The following is a 20732-nucleotide window of genomic DNA, read 5'->3' on the forward strand; positions in this document are numbered from 1 at the left end:
ATTAAAATATAAAATTCAGAGAATATTCTGAAAATTACTCTCATCTAGTATAATTCAGTTCAATCACATATATTAAATGCCTACTGTGTGCTATGCATAAGGCACTGTGCTAGATGCTGTGGTGAAAACAGATTGTAAGATGTTCTTTTTAAAGACCTTATGGCAAGATTATATAAATATGTACAAAGTTAAAACAAAAGATTTAAAAGGCTTTACTGTTGAATATAGGGATATGATAACGTAACATGTTCATTGTCAACATTGAGATGTGTGACCATATTTAGCAGTCATAGTGATCTAGAAATAGAAGGGATTGTAAAGATCATATGATTCAGTCCCCTCTTTTTGTAAATGAATGAGGAAACAGACCATAGAGAGGTGGTGACTTGCTGGAAGTCATGTAACTCTGACTCCATATCCACTGTTCCTTCCACTATACTAAGGAAAGAAAAAACAATTGCTAGATGACTTGAGAATGGACGGGAGATCACTTTAAATTGGGTTGATTGAAAAAAAGTTATGAAGATGTGGGATTCAAGCAGGTTTTAAAGAATAGAAGAGGAAGAATATCATTTTGTGGGTGAAATGGCGTGAGCAAAAGTGATGTTAAAATGATAAGACAGCTACTTTCCTAGGTATCTTCTAGTTTCTGCTAGGTATTTCCTAGCTAACTGTCACATTTCTCAAAGAAGTATTATGTTATCCTAGCCTATATCCTAATACACGCAACAAACACTTTGCTTCTTTCATGTTACAACATGGCCCTGGAAACCACATTGCTGGTCAGATGAATCCCAAGGCAGATAGAGCAAGAGCTGGTTGGCTTGAGTGAACCATTTTGTTATAAGTGGTAGAAAGTTGATTGACTGGAAAGATATAAAATAGGAAAAAAAACAGGACCTGGCTGTGGTGGTCAAAGTCTGGGAGAAGTTTCATGGAAAAATGGCTACAACCTCTGGCCAAAAGTTCCCCCAACTCAGCTTGCACCATAAGGCTGTGATATAGATTGTATAGATACATAGCTACAAAAACTTGGGCAGATTCATTTAACAACAGCAACAGCAAAAAAAAAAAAAAGCCAGTAAAGTTAGGTTTGTTGCACAGAAATTCAAGGATTCGCCATTTCATCTGTGTAGGCACATACTCCCCTATTACAGAATACAGTCCCTTTGAACCTTTTTGAGAGTTGTTATATCAGGAAATGATTCATGAGTGAATTAAATGAAACATATTGTGGTAAGCCACTCTACACTTGGACTGGTCTTTGGGCTGCAGACGTATAGTCCATTGCCCAGTCTATCCATAGTCTAAGCTTTTCTATCCTGGTAAGGGGATACTGCATTTATTAGATGCTCTACCAATGAACACATTAAAAAAATCTAGAGAGAAAATTAAACTTAGGTTGCTTTTATTTGACTTACATGTTATTCTGGATTTTGCTTTTCCTTCCAACTTATAAAGTATTTTTTTTTACTTTATCTTAAAAAAAAGTTTGAATTCCATTTAATTTCAGTAAAAGTTTTCATAAATATTTAGGCCCACATTTGATCTCTCAACGTCTAACACCTCAGAATATGTACTTAGAAAATGTTTTACTCTTTTTTTTTCTTGCCCATCTTTATCGGTATGATTAACCTACTGTATTTTTTCCCCAGCTACCTGAATGACTTGGACAGAATAGCACATCCGAATTATATCCCAACACAGCAGGACGTTCTCAGAACTAGAGTGAAAACGACAGGAATAGTTGAAACACATTTTACTTTCAAGGATCTTCATTTTAAGTGAGTGCCTAACATATGCATAATGTATAAGTTTTAAATCTAAAATCCATTACTTAAGCAACACAAGGCTTAAAAGTACAAATATTTGAAGAGCCAAAGCTGAGAAATGATAAATTGTTTACTCAGAAATGGAAAAGGTGAGTTTTCAATGAAATAAAAAATAAAATAGTAAACATTCTGGAAGTGATACTTAAATTTTAGCCAGAAAAAAAATTGTATGCAATTTCTGCCTACCAACATTAAATATTTTTAGAGAGATTTAAATATAATTAGTTTTTTTTCTATAAAGGTCAGGGACCACAACTGGGCCTTTTTAATTGGAAAACCAATCTAATAATAGTTATGTACTGAAAATTTAAATTTTTAATGAGAATTCATATATTCAAAAAATATACAGATTATAAAATTATTTGAAATAATTGAATTTCAGATTATCAAATAATTTGAAATAATTGAAAATACGAAAATTACCGTGGAGTATTTCTCCTTTCTTTGTGTCCATATAACTGTCAATTACCTCTATCCTTGTGATGTCTCAATATTGCACAGGATTACACTTTTACATTGTTCTTTGATGTGAAATGTTCTTTTTTATGGATGAGGGGATTGAGTCCCAGAGGTTAAATGAAGTGCCACATTAAAGTTTACTGTATTTTTAATTTTTAGCAGTAGAAATAGATCTTTACAGAAAATTTAAAAAAAGCTACTGGATTTGCGAAATTCTGAAATACCATGTTTTATATACAAGGGCCCTGCTTTATTTGTAAAACTTATGGTATATTTTTCTCATCTTTTTGTTTATGACTGCTCCCTGGTTCTCCTGTGCTAAAACCTTCATGCTTTAATTTTCTTCTTTTGACTTCCTCATTTTTTTCAATTTAAATCTTTATGTTATGTTTGATTCTCTTCTGCATTACTTCTATTCACAGTATTCAGTTTCTTTTATCATTTGAAAAGTCTGAGTTCATGGAAAATCAAGGTGTATATTTCAAATGAAATAGGAAATTATATTCACATTATCTTAAAGTTGGAGGGGAGGTCTATGGTAGCAGGACTGCTCTATTTTATTTTGTTCCCAAATCAGTTATAGACCGTTCTTATTAGTTCTTTCATATTTGTCAAAATTTTGTTAGAGTTAGTTTTGTTTTCTAAAAAGACCGATTTCAGATCACAGAAAACAAATGATGTACATTATGTTTTGCGTCCTCTTTTCCAGAATATATTTAATAAATATCATGTCTTAAATATCTATAGTAGGTCTAGCACTAAGGAAGTTTCCAGAAGCCTCCCATTCATTGAGTGGGATATTATTATATTCTTTTCATCATGAAGTAGATACCATTATAAAGCAGTCTCATGGCATGGACCCAAGAACATTACTGGAATGTCAGCTAATAAACTGGCTTATTCTATATCAGATGCTTTGCTACATTCTAGAGTTATGATGAAAAAGCAAAAACAGCTCCTACAATCAAGAAGCTTACATTCTAGTAAGAAAGGTACCATATGGATAGATAGGTGTATATGAGACAAATGCAGAATACAATGATAATAGCCTTAGAGAGAAAGGCACTAGAAGCTGTGGGAACCAGGAAGAGCCTATTGGAGGAGTTGGTGCTTTTGCTTACTCTTGACAGAAGGAAGGAATTCTAAAAATCGAATGATGTGAGAAAGCACACTCCAAATACGAGGGCAGCCAATATTGCATGGAGCATGGAGATAGGAAATGACTTGTTATGTAGGAAGAACAGAAGGAAAGTTAGTGTAGATGCACAACATAGTGTGTTTAAGGCCAGGAATGTTAAGAAGGGGCTATGTTCGCAAGATATTTAAATACCAAATGAAGGAGTTTATATTTTGATCCTAGAGGTAAAAGGGAAGCGTTTGATGCTAGAGGTAATAGGATAGTTAATATATTGAGTTGGAGAATGGATGAGATAGCCAGACCTACATTTTAGGAAAGTCTCTTTGGCAGCTAGTTGGAGTTGGTAAAAACGTGAGACAAGAAGTCTTAATTAGAAGGGTTATTGGAATAGTCCACAAGAGGTAATGTAATGGAGACAGGGGAATAGGGTGGTAGCTTTGTGAATAGAGAAAAGAAGACATATGCAAAAGATATTGGGGAGGGGAGAGAGAAAGTGAGAATATGTCAAAGATTTCATATATATAAAATGTATATATAATATATATTTATATATATATAATATATATATATATATATATACACACACACATGCACACACATACATATATATATGTATGCGTGTATGTATGTATGTATCCATACATATACACGTACTCATAAAACAGAAGTAGAGCTCCAGGCTTAAAGTGCAGTTGAAAGTCTTCAGGCTTTTCAACTATTGGGGCAATGGAAAATATTATCTCGATACTTTATTGTTTACTATAAGAAATGTCCAGTTAAGCTTTCCATATTATTAAATAGTTTTTATCGTATCTTGCAGAAGTTTAGCCCAGTTTACAACAAAAAAAAATCTAAACAATTCTGAGGTTACATGAAAATTATCTATCAGCATTTGTACTTCATGTATAGTTTTTAGAACACCTTTTCTTCACTTTTCCCCACCTTCTTTTAGCTTGATTGAGAGTTTTATGATATGAAGACATCCCTCTAGAGGAGACTAATATATGCATCTAGAGATTTTGGAACTCTGTTCTAGAAAATCCAGTACTAGAGTTCGGTTAATAATAACATAGAATTTTACTTGTGGTGTCAGCCCGGGGACAACCTAACAGACACCAAATGATTTTAGAAAAACCAAGTGCTCTAATATTAATTCAGAATAATCCAGGTGACAGGCACATCCACCTGGGAACCTTTCCCAATAGTTTGGTTTACTTGAGTATCAAAAATAGATAATGTGTATTCATTCACTGTTCATTTTTTCCCAACATCTTTGGAGAATGAGATGTTGTACATAACTAAGCTTTCTAATAATAACTTAAAGTTTTCTCCAACAAGCATCAATTTTTTCTATGTCTTCAATCATTTTTTGCATCTTTTTTCAAGCACATTTTATATCACCTTTCTGAAATTGACTTTTTATACTAAGTTTAATTTAACCTTTTCTGGATGACTCAGTTATCATTAAGATCATGTGTTCTTTATATTTTGCATTACAGTTGTTCCTATGCTGTTTTGTTTTGTTTTGCTCTTATCTTCCTTCCTGTCAGTCTGTCTAATGTCATTTCTTATTGTGTCTGATTTTATTAGCAGCTAGACCCACCCACTTCCAGCTTTCCACTTTGCTAATAAAGCTTGTTATGAATTGTAAAGCATTAGTAAGCTTTCCAGCAGGAGCCTCAGGCCTGTGTTTTATAGTTAGGGGTTTGTGACTGCTAGGTTTGAGTTTTATGCATTGCCATGAGTTTTAGGGGTAGAGCTCTAGAGGAAGAAAGTACCTAGCACTTTGGGCACACACCCTCAGGAGGATTTACAACAAGAGACAAGTCTTAAACAGATTGGAAATGCATGGATGGGTTGAAATCAACACCATTGGAGGAGTGTACACTTGAACAAAATAATGAATTGGTTGAAGGTTCAGAGGCCTTTTTCACTTATTTGCTGCTCAAGGGCTTATTCTGGATGGTTGGGGTTGCAGATGTCTGGCCTCCAGATAGATAATAGGCTATTACTAGATTTTTTTTTTCCCAGTAATCACTACAAAGTAATTTCCATTATGGAGTCCCATGGCAGAGACCTAAAAGTGTTAAATTTGTTATGAAAATCCAGAATATTTCCTAGCCTCCTAAAATTCATTATTCCCTAACTTTGATAGTACATAAAAATGTTGGGAATGAGAAAATAGATACGAATGGCACTGAATGTGAAGTCATGGGTAGATTGTGTTCTTTGCAGATAGAGAGAATAACAATATCTGTGTAATCACAACTCCTTTAAAGCAAGGAAAAGATCATTTATGCAAATCATGTAGAATACCACTTTCACTTAATACTGTCAATTTATCGTTTGTGGTCAGGAGACCTAGGATCTTTATTCACTGTGTGCCACTAAGTGCCTTTGTGATCTTTTATGTTTGCTTCCTTAAAACCAAACAAGAACAAATACTCACAGCTACAATCTCACAGTGATAAGGATAGTGCAAGATATTGACTACCTGTATTGAAATATTAGTTGCTCATTAAATTTTAAGAAATTAATAACTAGTAGTTCAGCTATTAGAACATAAAGCAGATCTGCTAGGTAACATTTGCTTTAAATTTTGACTTGCCTGAGTCTTGGAAATTCATGTTTGAGTCATCATTTTTATTCCTAGGCAGGGTTCCCAAAGTTGTGTCATGTCTTTACCAGGCAAGTACTAACCTGCTATATAAAGCCGTTTCTCATGATGATTTGTACCCAAAATATATATTACAGATGAGATAGAATTTTATAACATATATTTAGAGTAATTTAATGGCTTAAGGACAATCTTAGGTTATTTAGGAATTTTTAAATTATTTTCAGTCCTATTTTTGAACCGGTAATATTAGATTACTATTCTTGCAAAAGTATTGATGTCAGTTGTCCATAAATATTATGTGGATCACAGAAGAATAAAAATGAAAGTATATTTTGGATGTCCTTATTGGAAAGCCTGAGTATATTTAAGTTGAACAAAATACTTATTAGTGTCTACTGTTAATTGATTTTGATGACAGTTCTCTTTTTCATTTTGTTGTTCGGTCATTTCAGTCATGCCCAACTCTTCATGACCCCATTTGGGGTTTTCTTGGCAAAGATACTGGAGTGGTTTGCCATTTCCTTCTCCAGCTTATTTTATGAATAAGAAAATTGAGGCAAACAGTGTTAAGTGACTTTTCCCAGGGTCACACAGTGCAAACAGGATCGCCTATGTGTGGAGGGGGAGGTAGAAGGGATTGTTATGTGTATGTAATAAGTACTGTTTTTACTTCTGTGACCCTATTTTATATATGTGTGTACATATATACATACGAACATACACTATAATGCATATATAAATATATCTGTATGTAAGATTATTTCTGTATTATGTAAATGTTCTAATTATGTATGTTATAAAAATATTCAAAAATGGAAATGTTTAAAAACATAACTATTAAATAAATAATACTTAATTTCTTTATTTTTACAGGAAAAAAACTTTTTGCTGTCACTAAACTGTTGTTAATGTGATTGAATATCAGTAGTATTTTTTTTTTTACTTTGTGATATAGCAGTTAGGAAGTCTGTTTGTTTAGTCTGTTTTGATATTTAGTTTTAATGATGATGAAAAAGATACCTCACAGTGACAAATATGTCAAAATGAAAGAAGTACATCATCAAACAAATTTTCTAAATAATGATATTTATTTTTCAATCCCATTCACCAATTTTGTTAAGGGTGTGCCTTTTTTTTTAACCCAGGTATTTTACCATCCCTGATGTGTTGATCCTTACGAAGTAATTAAAAAATGTTTCATTTTTCTATCTTTAATATGACATCAAAAACCATTAAATTATTGATTTCAAAATGTTAGTGTTTTTAAAAGTGACATTTCTTTTTTGGCTTAGTTTTTAAATGTCTTACTATGGCCTTGTACTATCATTACTATTTTGAGGTACAAAACTTTTGTTGGATATAAAAAAAAAATTAGAAATGGATTTAAATCCATATTTCAAATCATCTTTAATTGTGAGATTGTTTTTTACCAACTTCTTGTAATATTTGGGTAGATTGATTTTTTTTTTAACCCTACAATTTGGCTGACAAAGAGTTAATACTCTTTGATAGTCCATTCTAGGAGAAGTGTGAGCTCTACCAATTTCTTGTAAGCTGATGTCTAAAGACATTGAGAGTTTGTGATATAACCAGGATCATTAAGCCACTATGTGGTAGTAGGTCTTCACCTAAGGTCCTTGACTCTAAGAACTGCAGGCCTCTCAGTTTGAGTTTATAAATGTCTGTCAGAAAGATGCTTAGAGTACTAACTTCATTTCTTTGACTAGTCAAATTATTGACTTTTGTTATTTTTTTTCCTCTGCAATTCTTAACTATATTTTTCTTGATTCCTCTAGTTGTTGGCCATCTCTCCTACAGATTACTTTTTGCTACTTTACATTTGCTCATTTGTGCATGTGTTGTATTATCCCACCCACCCCCATCCTCCTCTTAGTAGAGGACTTTAAAGCGGGGCCTTATTCATTTGTATCTTTGTAGTCACCATACCTAGTGCACATGATAGACAGTGAATAAATATTTGTTGATTTGGCAAAAATGAAATCTATCTTATTTCTGTTTAAGTCAGCATTTTGGCTAAGACCAAGGAAATATCAATCTTGGTCATATATACATACACAGAAGCTTGCTTATACTTTCACCCACAACCCTATACCCAATCTTTGCCAACATACAAACCTCACCATATGTGCCTCTAAAAAAATAGTTAATCAAAACACATATTTTCCTTATGTGTTTAGAGCTTCCCCTCCTTCCTTTAACTTTACATGCAGAGGCATCAGAACAGTACTAAGTTCTTAGGTTTTCAATTAACCTTTTATTTTTTTAATATAGTTCATCAGTACCTTTTTCTTTTTCCTAGGTAGGTAATAAAAATTTCCCACTCTACCGAACTACACCCTCACCCCTCACCACCTTCCTTTATGTTCATCATTACAATTCTTGATATTCCTACCCTTTTAAAATAAATTACATTTATATTAAAGGTATTTCTTAAGTTACTGATCTGGTAGTTAAGTGATTCAGAGTTTTACCCTATATTCACCCTTGATTTACTTGTCAAATTTCTAGTTTGGTTTCCTGGGTTGCTTTGCATATAATAGACTTTAGCTGGGTTTTCATTTTCGTGTAAAAAAAATGCTTATAAAATTTGTGGAGCATAATTAAACAATAATAACAACAATAATTTATTATGCTCATTTGTTATTCCTGAATAGCATGGTTGAAGATTCTGGAATAAAGTTTGATTTCTATTCATCTAAATCATGTTAAAAATTTGTTCTGTGTTCTGTATGATTCAAACAGATGTACTTTGATAGGTGGTATTTTTCTTAAATACTTTTAACAGCCTTTCTTTGTTGATTAAGTGCTGGAATTTCATGACAGTGTTAAAGAAGACTCTAAAGTTGAAAGATGCAGTTTCCAGTCCTGACTGTGATACTTAATATGTGTGAGACCATGTGAAAATTATTTAACCTCTCTAAACCTCAGTTTCCTTATCTGTTAAATGATGAAATTGAATGAGATGTTTTCTGAAGCATTTCCAGCTCTTGATCTATAAGCATATAACTGTTTGAGCTGTATCTAATGTCTCTCTTGAAAGTTGACTGAATTCTATAGATGTGTAGTTTATCTGTATTTTCTAGGCCAACAGATTGTCTTGAACAATAACGTGGAAAATAGTGGTCAAGCTCTTTTCTTATTTTTTAAAAAAAGGTTAATACTATAATTCTTAGATCATCTCAACAGGCTCTGTTGTACTCTTTGTAATGTTTTCAGTCATTTTTATCAAGTTGTTGTCCTTTGACAATATTTTGCAGCATCTTCCATTTCTGCTGGTTTGCCTTTGAGTTCAGAAATTTTATTTCTCATTAAGTATTTTTCTTCAAATTTTCCAACACTTTTTCCCTGATTTTGACCTTTGCTATGCATATCTTATTCTGTTTTTTTTTTAATGATGGCAGAGCTCTCATTACACATACCAGATAAAAACATCTCCTTAATTTCCCTTAGAGTGTATAGCAAGTAATTTGACGCTTTTGTTACGTCTATCTTCATTCCCTGGAGTCAGCTAATTCTTTCATTCTCTGTTTGTAAAATTATCTTTGCTGTAGTGTTCTAAACTTTATCAAAGACAAACTCATGGCAAAGACATGATATTCATTGATTGAAGTAGTGTAGGATTTATTTTTTTCTCTTAGGAAGGAGAACTTAGAAGAGTCTGAGGGAATGTGCTCCTGTTGTGTCTGTCTGGTCCTTGGTCCAGACTTCCTGTGGTCCTATCTCCTCCTCCTGGCTCTATCTTCTGTAGCCCCTGCTCCGCCCCGGTAGGTGGGAACACCGAGGAAGAGGGAATGGCTCCTGTATTGACATCTGGGCTCCAAAAGGAATCAGTGACATTCAAGGATGTGGCTGTGGAATTCACACAGGAGAAGTAGGCACAATTGAGCCCATCTCAGAAAAAGTTGTACCAGGATGTAATGCTGGAGAACTATAGAATTGGTCTCTTTGGTATTTGCAGTTTCCAAACCAGATGTGATCTACCAGTTGGAAAGAATGAAAGCATCTTGGATACCAGAGGCAGATATTCCAAGAAGCAGCTGTCCAGAGAGCAGAGAATTTACTGGAGACAAGCCACTCTAATGTAATGGATATGGGAAGGCCCAAGGAGGAAGAAGCATCTTGCTGTGTGTCAGAGAATTCATGCTGGAGATAATGTTTATGAATGTAGCAGATATAGGAAGGCCTTCAGGGTTAAGATACAACTTACACTGCATCAGAGAATTCATACTGGAAAGAAAGTTTATGAATGCAGTGAATGAGGTAGTAATTTCTGGGATGGGAAAAAAATAGAAACCTTGGCTGGAAGTCCTGGCACCATCCAGGGAGAAGAAAATTGAGCATAGGTTAACATGCATCCTAGATTTGGGGAAGGATATTTCATTGCACACATCCTAATGGACTAATGTCCTTCAGCATCAGTCAGGCTAAGAGTGATGGGAGATGTCAAAGAATGAAATTCTGAAGCTATAAAGGGAATAATTTTTCCAATGAAAAAGAAAAATGAGATTTATTTTAAGAGTTTGACGTGGATGCAGAGGTAACTTAATAAGCAACTTAGATTTTTAAAAGAAATGTACAAAACCCAGAAACAGGGAGAAATTCCAAGCATGGTTTCATCCCCCCAAAAGTAGTGTTAAGAATACTAAAGCTCAGAAAGAATTAAGACTGGAACTGAGAGAGGCTAACAACAGCAACAGAGGAATTTTATTGGAGGAAAAAAGAGAATCAAAAGAAGAGATCTCTCCTTGCAGTAGGCAGAATGATAACTGATAATAAAGAGAAAGCAGAGCAGCACAATTGCTATTTCATTTCTATTTTATTTTGTCAAGGAGAATGACCTTTACAATGTAAATGACAGAGTAAAAATGATTAATGGGAAGTTGATACTGAGGAGTAGTAAGGAGATAGCAAGAGAACATCTAGGTCACCTTTCTCTTTGCATTACTTCTAATTCTGTTCTTCATTGTTGCTTTGACTTCTACTTTCTCTACCCCTTTGTTCTTTTTCAGGCCAGTACTTCTGTGGTGGCTACATTATCCTTCCTTCCCTGACTCAATCTCTTAGTGAATCATTTCAACTCTAAACCATTTTCTACATTTGAATTTTTTGCTTCCTTGGCCTTTTCCCCAATCATTCTTTGCCAAGTCCCAGCTCTGGATTACTCCAACCACCTGCCTTTTTTATTCCCATTCAAGAAATCTTGTTAAGGTTTTCCAAAATATAACAGATTTATTCTTTTGGTCATAAAGAGTATGAGAAAATAGGTACGATTCAGCACAGCTCATCACCACTATTGGAAAAAAAATCTGAAAATGAATGACCTAGAGAAAGTACATCTCTAAGAGCCAGTCTTTTTCAAATGAAGTATTTCGATGTTTAAACATAGTATGTCATATAAAACATACTATATCATATAATTTTAGATTTCTTTGATGTATCTTAAAACTATTATGCAGTCACACTGAGCCAATCCAGAAATAAGAAACCAGGCTTTCTTCCTTGAGTTTTCCTTTGTTCCTCAGCCAGCTGGCTTTTACCCTATGCAATTCACTAGAACTGTTCTCACTAATGGAATTGTTTACCACCTTCTGGCCAAGGTTAATATACTATTCTCAATCATTGTGTTCCTTGACCTATGGACTAAAGGAACATCACTTACGTCATTTGTGTCCTAGATTTTTTTTTTCCTGTATCTCTAGTGAAAAACATAAGATACTTCCATGATAAAATCTCATTACCTCTAATTACCAAGTTGAGGCTCTAATGAAGCATGGAATTATTTTACATTGTACATTTAAAATACTATACAATATGCTAATTGGTAGTTCAAATTTAAACATAGCAACAATGTAGGTCTTTTATTGCTAGATGTTTTAAGAGTGTTTGTTGGCAGTCTTTGCAGAACTACCTGTATTCAATTGCTAAAGTAAATCTTATTTGCAATTATTTGGATTTCAGTAAATTTTTTGTAAAAGTTTTTGTTGCTATTTTTTTTCTTAGGAAATTGAGCAAATGGATATTTATGCATGTATATATAAATATGAATGTATATTTACACATTTGGGTTTTTGCCTGTCTGATCTAAATAGAGGTAGCTAGGTAGAGAAATGTATAGAGCATTGGACCTGGAGTCAGGAAGACCCAATTTCATATTCATCTATAGACACTTAAAACTATGTGATCATGAGCAAGTCACTTAACCTCTGCTTCAGTTTCCTCATCTGTAAAATGGGTGTAAAAATAGCACCTATCTCCCAGGGTTGTTGTGAAGATAAAATGATATAATATTTGTAAAGCATTTTGCAAACCTTAAAGTACTATATGAATGCTATCTATTGTTATTGTTATCACCACCTGCTTCTTGCTTACTCTTAATTTTTTTTTTGTTTTGTTAAATTAAAATGGAGTAATAAATTTCATCACTTTTTTATGTGGCATACTGATTTATTATTCGTTGGTAGTTATTTGATATCTTTAAGTTTCATTTTTATCATCTGTAAAAGTGAATGGGAATACAAGCCATTCCTCAATTAATTAATGATTAAAAGATATGAACAGGAATTTTTCAGAAAAAGAAATCAGAGCTATCAATAGTCATGTAAAACTGGTCTAAACCACTACTGATTAGAGAAATGAAAATTAAAACAACTCTGAGATACCACCTCATACCTTATCAGATTGGCTAACCTGACAGAAAAGGAAAATGACAAATGCTGGAAGAGATTTGGAAAAATTGGGACACCAGTGCTCTATGGCTGGAGTTTCAGACTGTTATCTAATACTGCTCCACAGGGAAAATTCTTATATATGACAATTAAATAATGCCTACTTTAATTAGAGCAGCATCTATATGAATTAATTTTTTAAACTATACCAGTTTATGTAATGTTATTACATAAACAGTTGTTATGCAGTATTTCCTATACTCATTTCAGTTTAGTGCTTATCATTAAAAGTACCTAAGTACATAAGGGGGGAAAAAAAAGGAAAATAAGTATTTTTCTAATATAATATTCATGTCGTTGCCTTGTTGAGAAACCCACATTAGCCTATATAAATACTTCATTAATTCTCTCTTCCTAATTCTATAAAGTCAATAGTATAATAGGGTCTTCCTGTGTGCATCCTGAGCCACTACGATCCACCATGTCTTCCTATAATATGCTATTCATTCTTTATCTCTGCCTGCCTATTGAACTGTCCTGACAACTTAATTTAACTTTACTGTTCTTAAACTTAATGTCATTTCTCCTGTCTCTTTATCATAAACCTCCTTTCTTCAGAGCCCTAACCTAAAATCACCTACTTCATGAAAAGAGTGTATCCTCTATACTCTGACATAGCAAGGAAAGAGGCCTGGCCTCTTTCTGGTTGTAGACAGGTCTGCTAATTGATGGTGTGAACTTGGTCAGGTGTTTATCTTTCTGTTATATAAGTGTTTCATACCATCCAAGGCTTTTTGAACTATGGGTAGTTTGTGTTGTATCCATCTGTACAATTTTGTGTGTTTCTTTCTAATTTTTTTGAGATATGCATTGTCTACTCAATTAGTTTATAAGGTCTTCTTGAACGTGGATTGTCTGTGTTATTTTATGATAGTACTGTGCCATTAATAGGAGTTCACTAATTCTTAAATGAGTGCACTTAATTTTTAAGCATTTTTTTGAAGTTTTTTTTGCCTTCCTCATTTCTCCTACCCCACCATGATATAATTTCAGCCTTTTAAAACATTAAAATGTTGCACAATTTTTTTACTTTTACATCCTTATTAAGATGCCTCGTAGCTATTTTGTTCAGCATTCCCAAGACTGCTGAATGTTTTGAAACCATGTCAACAAACTGCTTTTCCTGTTATAGGATGTTCGATGTGGGAGGACAAAGATCTGAAAGGAAGAAGTGGATCCATTGCTTTGAAGGAGTAACTGCTATCATATTTTGTGTAGCACTTAGTGACTATGACCTGGTTTTGGCTGAAGATGAAGAAATGGCAAGTATAATCACTTTTTCAGAACTGAATATCAAAGTAAATAGTATTGTGGTTTTACCAATATGGTTTAAAAAATAAAGTTTTGTTTTGATCAATGACTGAAACATCGGCATTAAGAGATCTTGCTAGAAGATCTTTAGTAGATTCTTTAGTTTAGTTTAGTAGATTCGTTAAGTGGCATAGTTTAAACAAGTTAAATATCTCTAGTGATCCAACATGATGAGTTCCTGCATGCCAGACAGACCCACAACTCCCACAGGCGGAAAAACCTCTAGTTCCTTCCCTCCCTTCTCCCACTCCCTAACTAGAGAGGAACCTAAGAAGACAAAAAGTTCTGCATTCATATCTATAAGCACATCAGACCTGTGGTACAAAAGATGTCAGTGAATTAAGATGTGACTCTTCTTAGACCAAAAATTGCATTTCCCAATCTTTTACTTACAGTAGTACCGCAGTCAGTACATTTTAGCAATATGTTGTTATATATAAAAATTTTCTTTGATCATATTAAAATATGGGGAAGATGCACATTTCCCCTAAAGCCAACACAGAGGCTTTTTTGGGAGGAAGAAGGAGAAATTTAGGAAAGAGGTAAAGAATAGAAGGGCAGTAAATTTTTTCAGTGCTACATGGGACATTATAGAGCTACCTTGTGCAAATTATAGAGCTCAGGAAGGTTTGTTTTATTATCATATTTAACCTACCCGACTGTAATTTTATAAAATATGCTATGGTACAAGTAAAACTATAACTTGAGCATTTTCAGTTTTAACATAAGAATTTTCATTACTTTCATGTCAAATTAATAATGAGAAGAGGTAGTTTCAAGTTGGTAGTAATTAGCTCTACTTCATTACAAACTATTTCATTTATAAAAAATATTGTTACTCTTGATATAATGGCATTTATACTATTTTTACAATAGAATCGAATGCATGAAAGTATGAAATTGTTCGACAGCATCTGCAACAACAAGTGGTTTACAGACACATCTATTATTCTTTTTCTAAACAAGAAGGATCTCTTTGAAGAAAAAATTAAAAGGAGTCCTCTCACTATCTGCTATCCTGAATATGCAGGTATTTCACTTTCTTTGGGAAACTTAACACGTCACTTATTCTTTATGTATAGCTGAAAACTTTCTCAATGGAAATTCATACTTTTATGATATTGTTGTTGCAGAACTCTTACTTTTAATACATTTAGAGAAGACCAACATTACTAAGTAATGGAAGAAAGTCCATGTTGCTTAGTGCATAATACTTGCAGATCTGCATTGGAGGGAGCTGTCCATCCTCATGATTTAAACCATTAGTTTTTATGGTTTGTTTTTTTTTTATTTTTGGACTAGAGCTATGATTGCACCCCTACTGTAGATTAGTCTAGCCAAGGAACCACTTATAGCCCTACACTGTTACCCCAGGGCACTGATTGAGAAGTTAAGAGTCTAGCTAGGGGCTACACAAATAGAATCTATAAGAGTATGTCCTTTAATTCAGGTCTTCCTTGTTCCTTCTGATGCAAAGTGAGTTTTTAGAATGCAGTGGCAAAATCACAAGAACAAAAAGCCATTTTGAAATAGAAATTCCCCTGGGAATCTAGGAAGGCTTAATTGACAAGATGCTATTTTTAAAATGATCTTGAAAAGGTGGATAAAATTTGAATATGCTTTAAGCAATGGTACAGAGAAAGTACTGGAGGTATACAGTCCATAGTGAGTAGTTGAAACAGAACATGTGTTTGGGCATAGTAAAAGAAAGGTCTAAAATGGCAGGCAAATTAAATTGCTAGAAGAATTTTCTGTTTTCTGTTTTTATTTATTTATTTATTTATTTTTTTAGGCAGTTGGGGTTAAGTGACTTGACCAGGGTCACACAGCTAGTAAGTGTCAAGTATTTAATCTGAGGTCACATTTGAACTCATGTTCTCCTGACTTCAAGGCCAGTGCTCTATCCACTGCACCACCTAGCTGCCCCTGTTTTATGTTTTTAAGTCATAAAATAAGGTGTATTAAATATCACTCATTATTATCATAGATAGCAATGGGATTGTCCTTTTTCAGAAAGGTCTTCAGTTCTTCCTGTTAGTATAATTTTTGTCTTGGGCTCCTCTTCTATTTTTCCTCAATACCAGCTTACTTAGTGACCTCATTAATTCTCATGAATTCGATGATAAACTCCATACAGATGACTACCATCTCTCTGTATCCAGGTCTAGTCTCTTGCCTGATCCACAGTCCTATATCACCAGCTACCTTTTAGACATCTCAGTTTTGATGTTTGTAGGCATCTCAAACTTAACACGTTCAAAATAGAACTCATAATTTCCCCTCATATGCTTTTCTCTTCCCAGTTTCCCTATTACTTTTGAGAGTTACTACTGTCTTCCCAATTATTTAGGCTTATAGTCATAGTGTCAGCCTTAACTACTCACATACTCCATATATGCAGTCCATTGCCAGCCCTTGTCATTTCTACCTTCAGAATACATCTAGAATATGTCACTTCTCTCTACTCACAGCTACCCCCTTAACTGAGTCTCTTATCACCTCTCACCTGGACTATTATGCTAGTCTTCTAATTAGTCTCCCTGACTCAGTATTCACCACTGCAACCTATCTTCCTTGCAATTGCAAAAAAAAAAAAGGTCTGATCATTTCAAATTTTACTGTGTCCAACACATACACGAACATACTCAATAACCTTGTTTCAGTTTCCTGCACTACAGGATAGGATGTTAATTGCCTTACTGATCTCATAGGGCAATTTAGAACCAAATGAGAGAATATATGTAAGAAATGCTTTATGAGATTTAGTTAATAATAATGATAAGGAGGAGTAAATGTTGGTTTGTGGGAAAAATGTATTTCAATAATTTTTTTTTAAATCAGGTTAGTTGTAGTAATGGAATATTATGGTGTTATAAAAAATGAGGAGGAGGATGATTTCAGAAAAACCTGGGAAGATTTATATGAATGGATGCAAAGTGAAGTGATCAGAGCCAGTAGAACATATTGTCTCTAGTAACAGTAATATTGTAATGATTATCAACTATGTAAGAATAGCTACTCTAATCATTCCAGTGATCCAAGATGATTCATTCCAGGAGTCTCATGATAAAAAATGCTATCCACTTCCAGAGAGAGAACTAATGAACTATGAGTGCAGATTGAAGTATTCACTTTATTTTTTCTTCTTGCTTTTTTTTTCAATATGGCAAATATGAAATACGGTTTGCATGACTTCATATGTATAATTGATATCATATTACTTGTCTTCTCAATGGGTAAGGGAGGGGCTAAGAGGGAGTAAACTTGGAATTTATTTTTTTAATGAACATTAAAAAAAACAGAAAAGAAAAAATCACGTTTACGTGGTAAGTTGTAGTGAATAATAGTGCCTACCCTTTGGTGTGGATGACCTAAGTAATTTCAACTTCTGTCTTAGACGCATACACTGGTTATGTGACTGTGGGTAAGTCACGTAGCCTCCACATGTCTCAAGCAAATCTCAAAGAACAAAAGTAGCAGATGCGTTGCCAGTTGGCGTCATGAGAAGGAATTTACAGAAAGGCATTCCTCATACAGATGAAATTTGATTTTATGCCCCATTTTCCAGCTTGAAAATTTTTGCCATGGATTTGCTTTACTGAACAGTACACTTTTTTTACAACTTTAAATTTATTTTTTTTTGTTTTGCCCTGTTTCTTTTTTAAGGTTCAAACACATATGAAGAAGCAGCAGCATATATTCAGTGTCAATTTGAAGACCTCAACAAAAGAAAGGACACAAAGGAGATATACACCCACTTCACGTGTGCCACAGATACTAAGAATGTTCAGTTTGTGTTTGATGCCGTAACAGATGTCATCATAAAAAATAATCTAAAGGATTGTGGCCTCTTCTAAGATTTTTAAGTTTAATGGTAAATCAAGTTTCTTAAGCCAAATGTAATTAAATTTGGAGCTGTATACACAGGAGCCTCACTATAGTATGACCAGCTGTAGCATGAAATTCACAAGGCAGGTCCATCAGGGACTTCATTTGAAGATTGTCTCTCCCCATCCCCCACTGGAAATATCAGAAGGACCTTGTTGTAACACTGTTAAACCTATAACAGAGTCCTCAAGCATGGAACCTAGGACAAAGTTATAGCGAGGCTCCAGTGTATGATGTTTGCATATTTGCAAATATGGAAATTATTCTGTGCATACCTATATTTATAAGTTTAATTATTGATCTTTAGGTTTGAAGAATGGCTTCATAAAATTCTAACCTGATGGTTTTCAAGGTGACAGATACAGAATGACTTGTGCTGAATGATAGACCAGTACTGTATTTGCCAGTTTCAAACAGCTTTATTTATGTTCATGTCTTGTAAATTTTTAAGTACAGTAATATTAAGAAACATTGAAAAAACTACCTTGATTATACGTATACTTGTAATTGTAGGAATGTTATTTGTACAAATATTGAACAAAATATTTTAATAACTTGGTTTGTCCTCTAAATTTGTTGTTTTATTGAAATGCTCTTAAAAGAGGATGAATATACTTGCCTTTGGATTGATTATTTAAAAAAATCTTGTATGTTTTGATTTCTTTTCTTTATAAAGGTGCATGCTGCCTTATTCTCTTTTAAGTTTCAGTTGCAAAACTAAGATGCATTTCCAATTTTTTGATATGTTGTAGACAGCCTCACATTTATTGTTATACCTAATTTTTATTCGTTTAACTTAAGTTTTCACTCTTAAATTTACTATGTGATTGATATATATGCATTGCCTTAATGGTGGTGCCAAGATTAATTTTTATACATTTTAAATGAATAAGCTTTTATTTATAAGTAAGTTGAGGTGGATGTTGAGAGCATTTTTGTGGGCTAAAATGTGAGTGTAATAAATTTAGAGACATTCATTTGTGTATTTCCTTTGGGAAACTCCTTGTACCTAGCATACATGATAGTTTGAATAGTCTACTACTGATTCAGCACAAGCTTTAAGTTTAGCTATATAACTAGATTCAGATTTTATTATCCTGCTATGCTGAAATTGCCCCTTTTTTCTTTTAGAGTATTCATATTGCTTTCAAGTGTCTAAGGTCTGTTTTATCTCATTTTAAAAAAATTTTTCACTTCTTTTAAACATGAACAATTATGTTTTCAAAGTATAAGGACTGATGCTTATTAGAAGTAAATAATAGTCTGTACTCATTAGTGTTACATGTCACTAAGATGTTGCACTTTGATAAAAATCATTACTTTCCCATTGCTTGGGCGTGTCTCCCTATGTAGCTGTTTAAACCATTTCCAGCAAAAAAATACAAAGGGGCTTCTGCTTATCCCAGAAATATTGCTATTTTAGTTGTTTGCTCGTAAGCAAGTTACATGGTGTTTAGCTCATGTTTGATTTTACTCTGTCAGTTGGCATCCATCAGTTTGTGTGTCTGTGTTCTTAAAAGTACTTACATGTGACTTTGCATTTATGTCAGTCTCAATTATAAGAGCTTTTTTAAAAAAAAAATAATTGGAAGTTATCAAAATTTTCTAACTTTGTTGGTCTAAATTCTTTATGTGCCTTTTCTGAAAAATGTTTTTCATTGAATTTATTGATGGAAGAACTGCTACATATGTTCACAGCATGAAGGTGAGAAGAAAGTGAAATTATACTATGAAGAAATTTTCATCATAAGAATTATGGTTGAAAGAAAAAAAATAAAACAAGATACATTGGTGAGCCATCACTGATGAGAACCTGAACTTTATTCTGTGTAATTCTGTGTTACTAATAAAGCCTAATAAATTTAAGATTTTTAAAATTTTACAATCCAGTTTGTTGATTCCATGTATTAGTTTTAATTCTGAATATATTGCAGTGCACTAGGTGTTTCAAACACTATTTTTATGAATCTTTTTTTAATCTACTATAAAACATGTCCAACCCTCTGAGAATTCATTCATTATTTAGACCTGCAGTTTGCTCCTTGATTTTTTTAAATTTTATTTCTTGTTTTCCTTGTACAGAGCATCAGAAATTTATGTCTTTTACAAGTCTTAGTTTCCCGAAGTGAAATGAATTGAGCTCAACCAGCACTTTCATGTGGAATAACCTCTCGTTAAGGAATAAAGCATGACTTCTACACCTTTCCTATTAAACTTCCATGTCAGTGTCATTGCAAAAGAATAACTTTTGAATTTCCCCAGTGCTGTTCCCTGCTGTGAAAATTAGCTGGCATTTGCATTGGTGAGTGAGAACTTTAGGAAGCAGACAAACTTGTTAAATTGAGAAGTTGGTTCTTTTCCAGCAAGAATAAAGAAGACACACATCATCACATTAGCATTTTTCCCCTTTTAATCATTAGCCTCTTTTTAATGGAACTTATAAATCAGGCTAAACTAAATACACAAGCTTTCATCTGCAATGTTGTTTTCCACCTCCTAGTAGTATTATCAGGCATAATAAATCACTTTTTTTTGAGATGCATACCTCAACTTCTCTATAAAAGCATTTGATTTGAATCCTATCATTCTAAGATGGATGAACATTTACAAGTTTCAACCTCAACACTTAATTGAAACTCCTCTCTTCAAAGTGACCAATAATCCTTTACTTGCTAGATCTGATGCTTTCCCCCCCCCACACTTCTCATGTTTCTTGAAGTATCTATTGCATTCGATGC

At 33.5% G+C, this 20732-nt stretch overlaps 1 protein-coding gene across 1 annotated transcript in view; it reads left to right on the forward strand.

The window, feature by feature from the left end:
* GNAI1 (G protein subunit alpha i1) overlaps positions 1-19879 on the forward strand; it is a 101580-nt gene extending 81701 nt beyond the window's left edge. Inside the window, exons 5-8 of the mRNA XM_020984488.2 lie at positions 1656-1784; positions 13928-14057; positions 14983-15136; positions 17773-19879. Of these exons, the coding sequence (XP_020840147.1) occupies positions 1656-1784; positions 13928-14057; positions 14983-15136; positions 17773-17963 (604 nt within the window). The 3' untranslated portion in view covers positions 17964-19879. The remainder of the gene's footprint in view (positions 1-1655; positions 1785-13927; positions 14058-14982; positions 15137-17772) is intronic.
* The last annotated feature ends 853 nt before the right edge of the window (positions 19880-20732 follow it).

This window comes from Phascolarctos cinereus, unplaced genomic scaffold, assembly GCF_003287225.1.
Source record: "Phascolarctos cinereus isolate Bilbo 61053 unplaced genomic scaffold, phaCin_HiC Scaffold_1;HRSCAF=81, whole genome shotgun sequence".
In the NCBI taxonomy this organism is placed as follows: Eukaryota; Metazoa; Chordata; class Mammalia; order Diprotodontia; family Phascolarctidae; genus Phascolarctos; species Phascolarctos cinereus.